General features: G+C 43.2%; 1 protein-coding gene across 2 annotated transcripts in view; it reads right to left on the reverse strand.

The window, feature by feature from the left end:
* LOC147734821 (scavenger receptor cysteine-rich type 1 protein M130-like) overlaps positions 1-17648 on the reverse strand; it is a 119301-nt gene that overhangs the window by 23032 nt on the left and 78621 nt on the right. For both annotated transcript variants that reach the window (XM_086953079.1, XM_086953080.1), the window contains exon 4: positions 17035-17358. In XM_086953079.1, coding sequence (XP_086809205.1) covers positions 17035-17358 — 324 coding nt within the window. The remainder of the gene's footprint in view (positions 1-17034; positions 17359-17648) is intronic.

The raw sequence follows: 17648 nt of genomic DNA on the forward strand, positions 1-17648 counted from the left end.
TCTGCATACTGTCGTCATAGGATATTGCAGAGAAACCATAAGATCCAATACGTTTTGCCAAGGGGGTGACATAGATCTTAAATAGCATTGGGGATGGTAATGATCTCTGAGGCAACCCACAAGAAAGTGGGAAGGAATTAGATAGAGGTGTACCCTCTTAATGCAATGGCTTGTTCTCTCTTTGATAGGAAGGAGCTGAGGATGGTCAGAGCTGTGCCCCTGATCCACACCCTCTTCAGCCATGTGATAAGAAATAGACAGTTCACCATATTAGTTGAGGCTGAGAGGTCGAGCACGATCAGTGCAGCCCTCTCTCCCTTGTCCATCTGCCTTTGAATCTCCTTGGAAGCGATAACTAAGGATGATTCTGTACAGTGCTGTCGCCTGAAGCCATAATGTTTTTATCCTCCAGAAAGGTCACCAGGGCTTCATTCATAGCCGTTTCTACAATTTTTGCAAAGAAGTGGTAGATGGGAAATGAGCCAGTAGTTTTTAACCTGCGCAAAAAAAGGACATACAGGAGCCTTTTTCCATGCTACTGGAAAAAGCCCTGAAATCAGATCGTTATTTCAAAGTTTACCAAAATGGACCAAAATTGTACTGGGGATCATTTGCAAGACATATGGTGGGCATGGCCAATATGGGAAGCAGCTTTAGTAATTTCCAACAATATTTTTACTCTTTCTTCAGTTAATGGGCAATAAGTGTCAAAACCATTCGATAAATCATTTGGATTTTCACACCCCCAGAAAACAGAGGAGCAGTAAAGATCGACTTTGTAATTTCCATTCTGATTAGCAGGAAATACCTCATAAATGCAGTTAGCTTTCCGGTGGGAAAACTCAGCAAGTTGATTGCAAAAATCTTGGTCAAGAATAAAATGCTTGCTCTGGTCAAAATTTGAGAGGGCACTTACAGTTTTAAAAGTTCTCTTGTACAGTTTTCAGTCATGCTTATTTTCTTAAAGAAATATATGTTTTTTGATGTAATAATTACTGTTTTATATTATATTCATCAATGACTAATTTGTATCTCTTTTTCTCTTCTGCATTATAGTTTTTCCTCCATCTCCATTCTTGTGGCCTCCATTTTATTTTATTTTTTAATTCGGGAGAATACCATGGGGTGGATGAATTCTTTCTATAGCTCTTTTGATTTTATCTGAGGCTGGCTGAGTGACTGCAGAGTCTAACCAGTTGGAGGCACCAGTTTTAATATTGGTATCCAATAGAAGACAGAGCTTTTTTAGTACAGAGTCTAGCTCCAATTTGTTAATTTTCCACCATGGAGTTATTTTGGTGAACTTCCCTGAAATTCCAGAACAAGATTTATTAGCTGAGACAGCTGGTTTGAAGAAGACTACACTATGATCTGTCTACGTTAAAGGTAGGGCTTTATCAAGGCTACTTTCTGGTTGTTAGCAAAAATCTCATCAAGGGTATGGCTGGCCTTGTGATAGGTTTACGACAATCTGCCTTAAGTCAAAACAGCGAAGGCAGTCGACCAAATGCTCAGATGTGTTCCTTTTCTCTGTATCATTAAAAAATATTGATTTATTATTGAAAAGCAAACATCAGGGCTTCTCCTTCTAAACGGGAAATAGGGATAAAAACTGTTTTAATATAGTCCCTAACTCCTGTTTGCCGAATCTGTCTACTCTGGACATCTCATATCCTTCCGGAATAGCAATTTTCAGATCAGGATCCAATGGGTTATTGGTCCAGGTTTTCGTGAAGAATACCATGTCCGTAGTATGGCAGTCCATTAATTCAGCAAATTCATATTTATGCTTAACAAGGGACCTAGGGCCAGATGTAGGTAATCACATATTACCGATTCCTAAATACCGAATTTTACTGATTCGGTTTTTAGGAATCGGTAAATGTGATGTAGCTAATGATTCGGTAAATTTTACAGAATCAGTAATATTCGGTATTTACTGATTCGGTATTTACCGAATCGGTAAATCCCATTCATTCCTATGGGCCTGGAGGCCCATAGGAATGAAAGGGAATTAGGGGTAAGACTTACAAGGGTGGCAGGGTGTCACATTGACACCCTGTTGCACCCCTGAATAGTGCATGGGTGCACATGTGGTATGCATATATGCCCTAAGGGCATGTATGTCTGCCACATGGCACTATTAAAAAAGCACAAAACTGCTTTTTTAACGGTTTTCGATATTTACCACCAACTTGTAGTTGGTGGTAAATAACGGATCCTTAAAGGAGAAATGCACTCACTTGAGTGCTCCCTACATTCAGGATTCAGTAAAATACTGATTCGGTATCTTAAGGATTCGGTAATTTACCGATTCCTTAAATTACCAATTCGGTAAATTACCGAATCCTTCAATTTGGCCTCCTACATCTAAAAAGCCTAATACCGGTTGATAACAGCAGAAATAGGATAATTTCGGCGTTACCGACGGGTATTAGGCTACCTACATCTGGCCCCTTTGTTATTAGCCGTACACAGGTGAGCGCCTAGTAAGTTTGTTTGTTCCGATAACAGTGAGAAATAATATTAAGTATTAATGGGGTTACCCGAAATTCTACCTGACCCGGGTCAAAATTGCAGTACAATAAACAAATGTTCACAGTAGCAACAATTTAACAATACGAAAGAAATAGTGGCAATCACAACACCAAATTTGCAAAAATTTGCAGTGGATCCGATTTATTTTCAAGGCATAAATCACTTCTTATAGACAACGCAGTTGTTCATACATGTGGAACATGATTGTATATGCAACAATGATGCTCTAGTGTAGGGGAAGGGTGGGGGTGTTCTGGATCAAAGTGAGTGAGTGAGGGCAATTGAGAAAGGAGAGGTAATGTGACATATATACATTATATTTACATAATGAAACCTGTCTGGCCTATAACAGGCCATGTATTCAGTAAATACATCATAGCACTATAGAGACACTGATAATGAAGTTCAGTCATCAGAGCTTGTATAATGGTATGTAGTAGTCAACGATTCGACCCCTTAAAGGTTCAAGGTTATTCAGTTCTTAGTATGGGGTCTTCATCAGGACAGTGTGAAAGAGCACCCAATCTATCAAACAGAATCAGTCCGTGAAGTCAAGGTAAGTGGGCTCAAAAAAGCTCTCAACAACGTGAAGTAGTACGGTCATGAGTACATGTCCAGACATCCGAGTTAAGACTGTGGGTCAGCCGATCCCTTGCAGTCAAATGGAAAACCTCATCCTTCCTCCTTCTTCTAGCCAAGCCTGCTGCGTGCGTCTGCTGCACGGTTGCGTCAGCCCGTGCATTTATAGTCCCCTCCCAACAACAACTAGTGTGACAACAAAGATGGCGGTCCCTCTCTAACAAGCGGATACCATCAAGAAATGTTCAAAATAAGCAATGAGCAGCAAAATATTCATATATCTCAAAAACATTAAAATTAGCAGCAGCATTGATGTATATAATTTTTACATCAAATCACCAGTGCTGTGTGGCAACCCTGGCATGTATAGTCCCCTCCAGCAACAACTAGTGGGGCAACAAAGATGGCAGACCCGCTCTAACAGGCGGGTACTGTCAAGAAATATGTAAAATAAGCAATGAGCAACAAAGTATTAACCCCTTGGGTGCGGCCACGATTCTGCGCCTGTGCGGCCGTTTTAATGAGTGGGCGGGTTCATGACGGCCCCCAGCCACCATCAGCACACGCCCACCGTGATGCTTGATGGCTGGGGGCCGTCATCAGCATGGAAGGGGTTAAAAGATCTCTAGAAGACCCATAAGTGAGAGATACCTGTTTGTTGTGTGATGAAAAGCGGTTGTCCAACCAGTTGGTCGAAGAGGTATACCCTAACAGTCGGGGCAGGGGACATGCACTGTTTGCTGGGTTTTGTCAGCGTTCCCTCAGAGGTGAACCTACCCTGGTGCTCTGCTCTCTCGAGTCAAGGTTCACTACTTGTTTATTACACAACAAACAGGTACCACCCAATTATGAGTGACCAAACATGTTATTGTTGAAGTGGGGTAGGCAACTTAGCCCTGTTCTTGGTTCTGAGAAGTGCAGCAGATAATATTTTGACCATTAGGTTTGAAACATTTTGACCTGCTCTACCAAATTGGGCACATCAATTGACCTCATAAGTAGCACCAACATTTTTAAACCTGACAGGGGAGTCACAAGAATAAAGCCTGAATCTGACAACCCCTAGTCATTTTTAGCTCACTATCACCACCCACACTGAACCGATCATCCCACTTTAGGACACCCTCGCACTCATCATAAAGCAACTAAAATAAAAAGATCTCTGCCAAAGTGACCCTTCAGAGGACCCATAGGGCATTGTAGCATCAGTCCTACGAGGGGCAGCAAGAAACAATCTTGTTGACTTTCCTCCTCCTGGTCTGTCCATTACCTATCCCTCCTCTTTAGGAACGGTGACCCCTATTTTTAAATTGACTATACATTTTAGAGCACAGGCACAAGACCTCTATCTTCTCTGAATCACCCCACTCCCTATTTTTGACTCTCCATTAGTACCATATTAAACAAAGTGAAAAGCAAAGATAAAGACCAAACCACCATCACATCGATGGGCCGCACCTGTAATTTCATGTTCTTTCAATTCCAACCTTATTAGTGTCCTGTGCATTCCCCTGTGAGTATGAAAAACATGACTAAATCAAGCTTACCACATCTCCCAGCCCATGTTATACAAACGCTGCCCTTCTTTGCACTTTCCCTGGGCTAATACTGCTCCTGCTGCAATGCACAGTTAACTATAATGGTCCAAGCTAAAAGGAAGAAACTATAGCCAGTCATGTAAGAAAATGAATTAAAAGTAATCTAAAGTAGGAAAACATTCCACCTTGTTTTTAATGCAAATGACTCCTGCAGAGCTTAACCACGGAGGATGATGCCGCAGTTCCACGAACAGCTGAGCAACGTAAGTTGAAAACACTTTCCAATACTCAAGCGTGCACCATGCCAGCTGATTTCTAGCTAATCATGCAAGCGGTGTGTGAGATGAAAAAAACTGAAAAGTCACATAATATTCCATCACAGATGGTGGCCATTTTGGAGAGGAAAAACAATAATACCAAACCAAAGGTACAAATAGCATCAGTAGAAAATAACACATCTCAAAACAATATCAACATACCAACATATATTTATATTTATATTGAAGCACCTATAAGTGAAAATATTTCTCAAAATCCACCTCTTATATAATTATGAAATTCAATAAATAATTGCTGTGATACCTTAGTTTTTTATGCTATTGTGGTCACTTTTCATTCACATCCTTCTGAAAGCTTTGATGGCACATTCTTTTAGAAATGTTCTGTCATCTATTAAAACCCTTTAAACTTGAAATAAGCATGTCTGGAAACATAGATGTCTTCAAATACATTTGTACACCACAATAGGAATAGAAAAGAGTTATAGAAGGTTATGGAAAACTGTAGTAAAATATAGACAATTCTAGAAAAATATAAAAAATATAGAAAAATATTATAAAAATATAAGAAAAAATATAAGAAAAACTCCTTGAGTCTCAAAAATACACCAGAACAATCAACTGAAGCCTAGACCAATAACACTATTATATTAGCTACCACACTTCCTCCAAATTATTGAGGCCATTGGTAGTTGTTTTAAAGTTATTAATCATACTAACTTCTATTTTAGATATCATTGATGTCACTGAACCTCCACTAGGGCTGTATTGCACTATGTAACCCAACAAAGGTCGTTGACTGAGTGATTCATGTTTTTATAATGATCCACTAATGGTGCACCTTGTGGTTAGCATCTAATGCTTGATATTTGTTGCATGATGTGTGCCTTCAAAGGTTGAGTAGTCTGGCCAATATATACCTTGGCACATGGACATTTCACATAGTAAATAACGTTCTTTGTATTGCAATTGTAATACGTAATTTGTTTGTGTACTTTGCCATTGAGTGTTACACATTTAGTATCCGTTGTGAACTTACATACAAAACAATTTTGACACCTAAAAAAAACTAATATCTGTGGTATGCCTTAGGCTTTTTCATTGGGTATAGTGGCTATTACAAGATGTTGATGAAGATTCTTTCTGTTTTTTAAAGGAAAACATTGATTTGGGATTGTGAAATTAAGACAGAATGTTCCATTAATTTAGAATTGTACATTTTATTTTATTGGCTTTCGTATTATATGTTAATACACATGTCTGAAGATTAGTGTTAGTTTTATTCTTTGGTACAAGAAGAGTTTCACGTGGAGTGAACCAAGTTCTTTTTAAATATGTACATGTTAACTTCTTAGGATAACCCCAATCTGTGACTTTCTTGAGCAAAATATTTGCGTTTTCAAAATAATTTCCTTATTTGTACAATTCCTCCTAATGCAGAGAAATGGGCCAAACAGAAGGTTGTCCTTAAGTGTCCTCAGATGTCCGCTAGAAAAATGTAATAGCGTGTTACGATTTGTAGGTTTCATATACAGACTGACACTTAATTGTTCATCAGGGGGTTTCATAACCAAATCAAGAAAATTAGTTGTCATAAAGTTGTATATAATAGAAAACCTCAAGGCTTCTGATCTCTGACTCAGCAAATCATAGAACCCCAGTAACACTACCTGAGTCTGTCTATTGATACCACTGTTTGATATGTTTCTGGTAAGGATTATCAGTCCCAAAGATCAACTTTGCTTCAAAAAAAGGACATTCAGAGATTAGCTATTTCTGCAGGGAAGCTACAGTCAATAGCTATGGCTTTAACTTATAAAAACAAGTCCTCCTTGAATATAAAGACAATTGTTTTTAAGGAAAAGATGGCCAATTCTACTAACAATTCAGTAGGGACCTTATGAGGTATTGGAACTAACCCAGCACCTGAGTCAACACCTCTATCGCCTCATATTGGAGAATGTTGGTATATAATGCCTCCCTGTCGAATGTCAAAAGAATAACTATTCTACTCCTTTCACTTTATTGATGATATCCATAGGTCTCTAACATACGCTCTTGTCTTGCATACAAAATGTTTCAGAAACATATCTATGAATTGTGCTAAAGTAGCAAAGGCTTACTTAGGCATTTCATCTCCTGGTTTGGGATACAGACCACCTCCCAAGTGCCAGAGGAACACAATTCATTTCCACTGCAGTGCACAGGATTTGCAAGCAGGTAGGAATTGATCACCACATCTACTGTGAATACTATCCAGAGTCAGTTGGTAAGTTAGGGCGAGACTTTTATATTGGCAGAGAGGATACTCCATAGCAAGGTGACCGAGTTTTCTCCCCACCAATATAGTGGTCCGTCGGCCAAATGTTATGGTCGGTGGACCTTAAGTTTGGCCATGGTGGAGACTACTCTGTCTCCACTGTGGCCAAACTTCTCTGATGGCCCTGAGGAGTAAGGACAGTCGGAGAAATGGCTACATGTCGGCCCGCCTAATTTAAATGGAGTGATTTATTCCATCCCTATGGTGGACCCACAAGCCGCCAGCCCTAATTTAAAAAAGGCTCTTATTAAAGACTAATAGCAACCTCAAAAATAAGATATCAAGGCTATGTTACAAAAATCAATTGAAGTGGCCTGATGCCCTGCCCTTAGCACTGTGGTCCAATACCCTCTCATAAAACTAAGTTGAGCCCTTATGAGATGGGGTGACCTATGACATTTCCCTCAAAACTTCAATCTTTGCAGCAAAGTTAGACTTACAACTGAATGTTGATGCAGTTTTACAGTATTGCAGAAAACCTATTTGATTTCTATACAGTTTCCATTCTCAGGTCAAAGCTTTCTTACCTGAGTATCCAACCAAGGCCTGCCATTCCCTCACAGTGAGGACTGGATTTATGTACAAGTGAACTGACTGCAACCTTGTTAGTGCAGGCCCGGCCAAATCCTGCTCATAGCTAAACAGCCTTCAAACATTGTGGGTTGGTGATGTGAATCCGCTCCTCCCATTGCAGGGAAGATGCACCACCTAGAGATGGAAGCACACCCTCTTCTCCCTCAGGACATGCAACCAGGAAGGGATGGGGCCCTCTGATGGGTATGTCCCTTGTGCGGCTCAGCCTCCAACTAGTGGGCAAAACCACCAGAGTCGACATTCTTTTTCTGCACCCATCAATCCTCAACATTATCACCTTCATTTGATCAAGTTCCTTTTTCCAGGATAGTGGATCCCTCGGTGGGTCTGGTATGCAATCTTTGTCACTGCCTCAAGAATCATGTTGCTGGTGAGATACATCATCACTGTGGAATGGGGAGATAAGAAAATGCCTAACGGTATAGAACCTGTCCTTGAGCGAAGCCACCACTCTGTCTGTGTGAACTTTTCCTGTATGCATACAAAATGTTTCAGAAACATATCTATGAATTGTGCTAAAGTAGCAAAGGCTTACTTAGGCATTTCATCTCCTGGTTTGGGATACAGACCACCTCCCAAGTGCCAGAGGAACACAATTCATTTCCACTGCAGTGCACAGGATTTGCAAGCAGGTAGGAATTGATCACCACATCTACTGTGAATACTATCCAGAGTCAGTTGGTAAGTTAGGGCGAGACTTTTATATTGGCAGAGAGGATACTCCATAGCAAGGTGACCGAGTTTTCTCCCCACCAATATAGTGGTCCGTCGGCCAAATGTTATGGTCGGTGGACCTTAAGTTTGGCCATGGTGGAGACTACTCTGTCTCCACTGTGGCCAAACTTCTCTGATGGCCCTGAGGAGTAAGGACAGTCGGAGAAATGGCTACATGTCGGCCCGCCTAATTTAAATGGAGTGATTTATTCCATCCCTATGGTGGACCCACAAGCCGCCAGCCCTAATTTAAAAAAGGCTCTTATTAAAGACTAATAGCAACCTCAAAAATAAGATATCAAGGCTATGTTACAAAAATCAATTGAAGTGGCCTGATGCCCTGCCCTTAGCACTGTGGTCCAATACCCTCTCATAAAACTAAGTTGAGCCCTTATGAGATGGGGTGACCTATGACATTTCCCTCAAAACTTCAATCTTTGCAGCAAAGTTAGACTTACAACTGAATGTTGATGCAGTTTTACAGTATTGCAGAAAACCTATTTGATTTCTATACAGTTTCCATTCTCAGGTCAAAGCTTTCTTACCTGAGTATCCAACCAAGGCCTGCCATTCCCTCACAGTGAGGACTGGATTTATGTACAAGTGAACTGACTGCAACCTTGTTAGTGCAGGCCCGGCCAAATCCTGCTCATAGCTAAACAGCCTTCAAACATTGTGGGTTGGTGATGTGAATCCGCTCCTCCCATTGCAGGGAAGATGCACCACCTAGAGATGGAAGCACACCCTCTTCTCCCTCAGGACATGCAACCAGGAAGGGATGGGGCCCTCTGATGGGTATGTCCCTTGTGCGGCTCAGCCTCCAACTAGTGGGCAAAACCACCAGAGTCGACATTCTTTTTCTGCACCCATCAATCCTCAACATTATCACCTTCATTTGATCAAGTTCCTTTTTCCAGGATAGTGGATCCCTCGGTGGGTCTGGTATGCAATCTTTGTCACTGCCTCAAGAATCATGTTGCTGGTGAGATACATCATCACTGTGGAATGGGGAGATAAGAAAATGCCTAACGGTATAGAACCTGTCCTTGAGCGAAGCCACCACTCTGTCTGTGTGAACTTTTCCTGTATGATATTGCTTGAGAATACTGAAAACATCTTTCAACTCTCTTGTTGTTAGATCTGTAATCACAGGCCTGCTGTTGTGGGTGGGAGGGGGGACCTAACGTTAATCATTGTGTCCCTTAAGAAAAGTAGTACTTGTTTCCACCTGTTATATCATGGGCACAGACTGCCAGATTGCGCCAACATTTTTTCCCTAGTCTTACCATAGACTCAAAAAGTATAAAAATACCCTTGGCCTTGACCAACCAGATGTTAATCCTCTAGCTATGTAAATTGGGGGAGGGATGATGAGCTCCGTAAACTAAGCAATAAAAGTGTTTTGGAGGGTCAAAGTGAGAGGCACACTGTGATATATTGCATAACTGCGTCATATGAATACTTTATGGGGGTTCATAATTGGCAACATTAAGAAGGTTATGCTCATGTCATCTGTAGAACTATTGCCTATCTCCGGTTGCCCCAAGAGTGGACTGGAGTAACTGAAGAATTTACACTGCCAACATTGTGCCATCAGACATTCTGTAGTTCATCTTCTCCAGAGACGGTGGGGTTGCTGTGAGATTCTTAAAATAAATAGATTTTTTTCCGTACTCTCCTTCCTGTGTGGAGTAAGGCAGCCCATTCAAGAGACTACATGCAATGCTGAAATATTGGAAGAAGTAGCAAAATCAACTACCATTGCACTTGGACTAATTACTGTTAAATGGCTATACAAGTTGTTCCTGCAGAAAGGAATGGCTTTAGATTACTGTCTAGCCTCAAAGAGGGGGCATATGGACTATATTAGGAAATGCTGCACAAATCTCCTCAACACCTCACTTAGCATAAAAGATGAATTAGACAACTTTAAAGATAGTGTGAAAGGATTAGATTTCAACATTTGCAGAAACTGGCCTTGGTTGAAAAATGTTGGTGTTTTTCTGGTAGCGCTAGCTGTTACTTCATTCACCTCTTTTTGCTAAATACTGAAACACTGTTCTTGTTGCTACTATTTACTCACTTTTGCAGAAGATCTGAGTGCAGGAGTCTGGAAAGACAATAGTTCAGCCTGTGTTTTCAACTTGAAGAATAAAACTTTAAATATCTTTTCAGAATATTGAGGAATCAGTCAAATGGACTTCATGAGTGGCATTTATTTTTGAAATTCCCTAAATTCACTGTATTCAAATTTCATGCTAACAATAGTGCTTCTTCAGGGGAAACCTTTCTTTAAAAACATATTACAATGTAATAGTGTGACCTTTCTTTGAACATGTCTTGCTGACTGACGTCGCGAAGGCTTGAGGATTTGCATTACTGTTCATGACCATGCCTTTGACTCCCAATAGCTGTCCTGCGTATGAGGTCAAGATCTCAATGTCAAACCTTCCCATGCATGCATGACACATCACTAATCATCGGTGTGACTGTTCTCTTCTGTTCTGCAACCTGAATGCTGAACTTCCAGGCTGGGTTCTCTCAATGGCCTTGGTTGTCAGGGATATGTCTTGAATTAAGGGGTAAAAATATGTGAAATAGGCATTATTGCTGTTCCAATTGTGGTTACTTGATATGTTTTAATAAAATTAGTAAAGTCCATCATGCTATGCACTTGTGCTAAGAAAGACTATGTCTTGCTAGATGTAAGGATGATAAAGACAGTAATAATGATGGTGTAAAAGCTGAAAGATTACATTTATACTCAATTAAATTACTCTTAAGGAGTGAGCCTTTCTGTAAAAAAAAAGGGATTTGGGAGCGGGGGGTAATTCTGGGCTCCAGAATTACTTGCTTTTATTCCTTAATATCATTGCTTTGTTATGAACACTCCAAATACTCATGTATGCATTAACCTATACTGAAATGTTTTGTAACAAATTGAATTACTGGTTGACAGGGGTGAAACCCTTCTCAAGCAGCAATCACAGCTCTTTTCATGGTGAAGTCACAACCAAACCCACAATTAGACTGTGCTCAACCCTGGGTAGGTTAGCACAGAGCAGTCAGGCATAACTAAGGAACAGTATGTAAAGTATTTGTGCAACAATTCAAACAGTAACACAGTGAAAATACACCACAATAGGATACCACACTAGATTAAGACAATAGAGTAATGTTTATTAAATAAAACAAGACCAGAGTGTCACAAATCCAATCAGTAGAACTGGAGATATGCAGGTTTGAAGATTTCAGTGAAAATAGCGCCAAAAAGCACGGAGCGTCAACTGCAGATATGTGGTTGCACCAGACCAGGAAAAAGTCACAAGTTCAGACCAACGGCAATGGAGCGAGGGCCGGCTACAGGGACCCAGTTAGGCCTACTGTTAAAAAGTACCTTAACTCCTGGTTGTAGAGAATTGTGGGGTCCAGCAACAATGATATGCAGCTGAGCAACGCATTGGTTTTGAGGTGTTGTGAAACTGCGATGGGCGGTCCTGCGTCATCATGGAGGATCCCTTTGATGAGGGCTTGCGATGAAAAGTCCGGTGTTGAGGATGCATTGCACAGTTGAGGCGATGCAACCGTTCCGAGAAGCTGTGAGACTGGGATGTGAGAACCTGCTTCTTCATCAAAGCTTCCACCACCAAGAGATTTGTGATGCAAGATCCTGCATTGAGAAAGCTTCACACAGGTGGCTGTTCTGATGCACGTTTGGGAGTCGATGCTGAATCTTTTGCGTCAGGAGAACTCTTGCGGCAGAAACAATGCATTGGTTCTGCTCGGGACCGCGCCGCTCAGCAGAGGAGATGCACCACCTCTGCTGGATCCACAGATGGGCTGGCAGAGCACCTTTTAGGCCCACTTCCACGGAACCAGGACTGGGGTGGCACCGCTTGGCAGGATAGGACTCACAGATGGCAGAGTCCAGGTGCTGGGTTCAAGGTTGTTGAAGCCTTCTGTCCCCATGGTTTGAGGTAGGGGGGCAGCCAATTAGCCCTAGGAGTCACCTAGGGGCCCTGGCTTCCATATATGCAGGTCTGGTCCTTTTCTCCTAGACAAGAGGGCAGCGAGCAGAAGGACAGTAAAGCAGGGCAGAAGTCCTTCAGATCAGTAGTCCAGCATAGTGGCTTTCTTTTCAGCAGCCCAGCAGTCCTTCTTCCTAGCAGAGTACACACAGCTCCAGAAGTGTACTGAAGAGTTGGTGGTATCTGATGTCCAATATTTATATCCAGTTTTGCCTTTGAAGTGGGAGCAGCTTCTAGAGGTTTCCCTTTGGAAGTCCACAGAAATCCTGCCTTCCCTGTCCTGGCTCTAGACTAACTACAGTGGGTTGAGGCGATGCAACCGTTCCGAGAAGCTGTGAGACTGGGATGTGAGAACCTGCTTCTTCATCGAGGCTTCCGCCACTGAGAGATTTGTGATGCAAGATCCTGCACTGAGAAAGCTTCACACAGGTGGATGTTCTGATGCACGTTTGGTAGTTGATGCTGAATCTTTTGCATCTGGAGAACTCTTGCGGCAGAAACAATGCATTTGTTCTGCTCGGGACCGCGCCGCTCAGCAGAGGAGAAGCACCAGCTCTGCTGGGTCCACGGATGGGCTGGCAGAGCACCTTTTAGGTCCACTTCCACGGAACCAGAACTGGAGTGGCACCGCTTGGCAGGATAGGACTCACAGATGGCAAAGTCCAGGTGCTAGGTTCAAGGTTGTTGAAACCTTCTGTCCCTATGATTTGAGGTAGTGGGCCAGCCAATTAGCCCTAGGATTCACCTAGGGGCCCTGGGTTCCATATATGCAGGTCTGGTCCTTTTCACCTAGACAAGAGGGCAGGGAGCAGCAGGACAGCAAAGCAGGGCAGAAGTCCTTCAGATCAGTAGTCCAGCATAGTGGCTGTCCTTTCAGCAGCACAGCAGTCCTTCTTACTAGCAGAGTACACACAGCTCCAGAAGTGTACTGAAGAGTTGGTGTCTGATGTCCAATATTTATATCCAGTTTTGTCTTTGAAGTGGGAGCAGCTTCTAGAGGTTTCCCTTTGGAAGTCCACAGGAATCCTGCCTTCCCTGTCCTGGCTCTAGACTAACTACAGTGGGTATCCAGCCCTTTGTGTGGAGGCAGGACACAGCCTTTTTAAGTCTACGGAGGGCTGTGCCCAGCTGTCCCCTTCCATTCTGCCAGTGACGGCACATCTAGGCACACCTAAGCTCTCTATGTGTGTGGCTGTCTAGGAAGAATACACAAAGTCCAACTGTTAGCTACACTCAGCCTTGTGTCCTAGGGACTGGCTACAGGCACCAAATGGCTAAGGCAGGAAAAAGTCAACTTTCTAACAGTGGCATTTTCAAAATTGTAATTAAAAATTGGACTTTACCTTGAGAGAGGATTTTTTTTCAAAATCTAAAGAAACCATATATGAACTGGATACCTGTTCCCATTTGGAAATTACAGCTTAGTAACTGTAATAAGGTAACTCCAATGTTATCCTAGAGTAGAGGAAGTCTTTGCAGTAATGAAAAATGAATTTGAGATTTTTCACTACTAGGACATGTAAAACTTAAAATCACATGTCCTACTTTTTAAATACACTGCACCCTGCCCTAGGGGCTGTCCAAGGCCCACCCTAGGGGTTAAGTATATGTATTGAAAAGGATGGTTTGGGCCTGGCAAAAGGTTTTACCCATGATGCGCCGCATTTACAATGCGGCGCACCATGGGGGAAAAATGGCACAGATGCGTCACGCGACGCAGCTCCAGCAATGATCAGGGGGGCCCTATGTGTACAATGCTGCGTCAATCCTTACGCCTGCTTCAAGCAGGCGCAGAGTTTTGACGCGGCATGGGCCCAAAAGGTACTGAGTGAAATCTTGTAGATTTCACTCAGCCACTTTTGGGAGGCGTTCCTGCGCAGGAACGCCTCCCCCTGCGATAGTACGACTCTTCTGGCGCAGGGCTTTACAACGTGACGCATCTGGGAGATGCGTCAAGTTGTAAATACCCCGCACCATGGTGCATCTTTTGCTACGCCACTGCTTTACAAAAGTGACGCAGTGGCGGCGTAAAAGCTGTGCAAGGGGCTTTTAAATCTGCCCCTATGTGTCTTTTAGACAAAGAAGGCATTTTATTCAGTGTTGTACAATTGTATATTTCCAACACTGCCTAGCATCATTTTGAGTATGGCACTATAAAGTAAGAATTATACAAAGTGGTGGCATCAGCACTTGTTTGTATTTCTTTATCTAGTCTTCATTGAATTTTCACATTATTTTTTGTGAAAAGATCCTGCCATCTGCCTATTTGTTAGTTTAATTAAAGTAACAGTTTTGATCACAAGGAGAAACTAAATAAAATTGTGTTCAAAATGTTAGGAATTTAGCACAATATGCTTCAACTGAATTTTGGGCGAAAGCTCTAGTCCTTTGAAAGGACAATTACCAAGAAGTGTTCTATTTGCTTACTAAGGGTCAGACTTACTGAGGACCTGTGTTGTGCCTGCATGATGCAAGTTGTCACCAAGCAACGTAAGTCCTTAAACAGAATTTAAAAAGCCACAAAATGGGTAAATTGCGCTGCCCTGTGTGACTTTGTGAAGCTGTAATGCAAATTTAAATGCAATGCACTATCTTTCACTGCGTTGTGGTACATTTCATTGTAATAGGCATTCCATGGTTGCATAATGAGTGTTCCTGTGCATACATCCATTGAGTTTGACGCAATCAAAAAATTACTAAGGTGTAAACTTGAGATTGCGCTAAAATGGTGTGCCTACCACACAGAGGTGTAACAAAGAGAAATATCTTTATTTCTCCTTAATATGTCCGTTTTCCATGTGTGCTGCATTTTGCAACACACATAGAAAGAGGAATATGCCTCTAAAGATTGTTTTTTACAGGAAGGTATGCCTTCGTCTGCACAAAACCATCCTGTTGGTAATGTAGGCACCCTGGTGCATTGGTACAGTGGTGCTTGTGTTGGCACTAGGCAGCCACAAGTGCACCAGTGCTAGGAGACAGCTGAACTGCACCCTATCTGTCTGCCACCGCACCCTAGTGCAGCGCCTCAGCAACTTGGGAATCCAGGAGAAGGCACTGGAATGGATCATCTCATTCCTCGCCGGAAGGACACAGAGAGTCCGCCTCCCCCGTTCAGATCAGAAGCCACCGAAGTCATCTGCGGCATTCCTCAAGGCTCCTCGCTCAGCCCAACCCTCTTCAACGTCTACATGAGCCCCCTCGCAGCCATCGCACGCCAACACAACCTCAACATCATCTCCTACGCCGACGACACCCAGCTGATCCTCTCCCTCACCAACGACCCCGCAACTGCCAGAGCCAACCTACACAAAGGGATGACAGAAGTAGCCAAGTGGATGATGAACAGCCGCCTGAAACTGAACTCGGACAAGACGGAAGTCCTCATCCTGGGATCCTCACCCTCCGCCTGGGATGACTCCTGGTGGCCCCCCGCCCTGGGCAGCGCACCCAAACCAACAGACCACGCACGCAACCTGGGCTTCATCCTGGACTCCTCCCTCTCGATGACCAGACAAGTCAACGCCGTCTCCTCATCGTGCTTCAACACCCTGCGCATGCTACGTAAGATCTTCCGGTGGATCCCCACCGAGACCAGGAAGACGGTCACCCAGGCCCTCGTCACCAGCCGACTGGACTACGGCAACTCCCTCTACGCCGGAACCACCACCAAACTCCAGAAGAGACTCCAGCGGATCCAGAACGCCTCAGCACGACTCATCCTGGACATCCCCCGTCGCAGCCACATCTCCGGACACCTGAGAGATCTGCACTGGCTCCCGGTCAACAAGAGAATCACCTTCCATCTCCTCACCCACGCACACAAAGCCCTGCACAACCAAGGACCAGCATACCTCAACAGCCGACTCAACTTCTACGCTCCCACACGCCAGCTTCGATCGACCAGCCACGCCCTCGCCGCCGTCCCCCGGATCCGAAGAGCCACCACAGGAGGAAGGTCCTTCTCCTACCTGGCCGCCAGGACTTGGAACTCCCTCCCGACCCACCTCCGCCTGACCCAGGACCACCTTGCCTTCAGAAAACAGCTCAAGACCTGGCTGTTCGAGCAGTAGCGGACCCCCCCCCCTCCCCTAGCGCCTTGAGACCCTGCGGGTGAGTAGTGTGCTGTATAAATGCCTGATTGATTGATTGATTGATATCTTTGTTAATATAGCACCGTTTGGCTCACTCCCTTTCAAACAACATAGCACAGCAACTTCCCTTACTATTCTGCATTCCGTGAAATCTCAGTAGATATGGCCCAGGGTATTTGTGCATTAAATGCATTTTAGACTTTGAGGCTTCTTTGAAGGTTTGTGTTCTATTTTACAGCAGGTAACCATAAGAATGTATCTACAGTTTTGTATTTTTATTCAAATGGAACTATTAAGCATATTATTTGATCTGAGTATTTTATCAATCAGCAACAACGGATGCAAATGTACCTGAACATATGACTCCGCTCTCATTGGTGTGATCACAGGAAAAGGTGCTCCCTCTCTTGACCCAGGAGCCTTCACAATCCTGGAGGGTTTTATGAGTGTCCAAGCAGCGGAGTTGATTGACCCATATGGGTCCCGCGCTCTCTCCAAAGTGGGAGTTGGTGGATATGGATACAGCTGTGCCACATTCTAACTTCTTACAAACCAATGAGGCTGCAGTCAGATCCCAGCCGAGGTTACAGATGGTGCCCCATCCTCCCTTGGGGTAGTGCAGCTCCACCCTTCCAGCACAAGGATCTCCTCCATTCATTAGCCTCAGATCATGACCTAAATGGAAAAGAGAAAGGTCACTTGTTCTTGTCAGAAACAGCAACTTCTGAAAATTTTACCTGTATCCAATACTTGAAGCTTGAATTGTTGTTTAAGGATGTATTTCCTGATGATTACTTTAGAAGATCACTCTATTTTGTGACTATAGTATAGTGTTTACCATATTACCAATCGAGGTGGGTGAGCCTCACAAGGCTTGCCTGTGGCTCACCCTTGGTCTTCTGTGATTGTCACGCCAAATACCTGCCGAGGAGACCTCATTCAATTGTTTCAGCAACTATGCTCAC

This window comes from Lissotriton vulgaris, chromosome 1_2, assembly GCF_964263255.1.
Source record: "Lissotriton vulgaris chromosome 1_2, aLisVul1.2, whole genome shotgun sequence".
In the NCBI taxonomy this organism is placed as follows: domain Eukaryota; kingdom Metazoa; phylum Chordata; class Amphibia; order Caudata; family Salamandridae; genus Lissotriton; species Lissotriton vulgaris.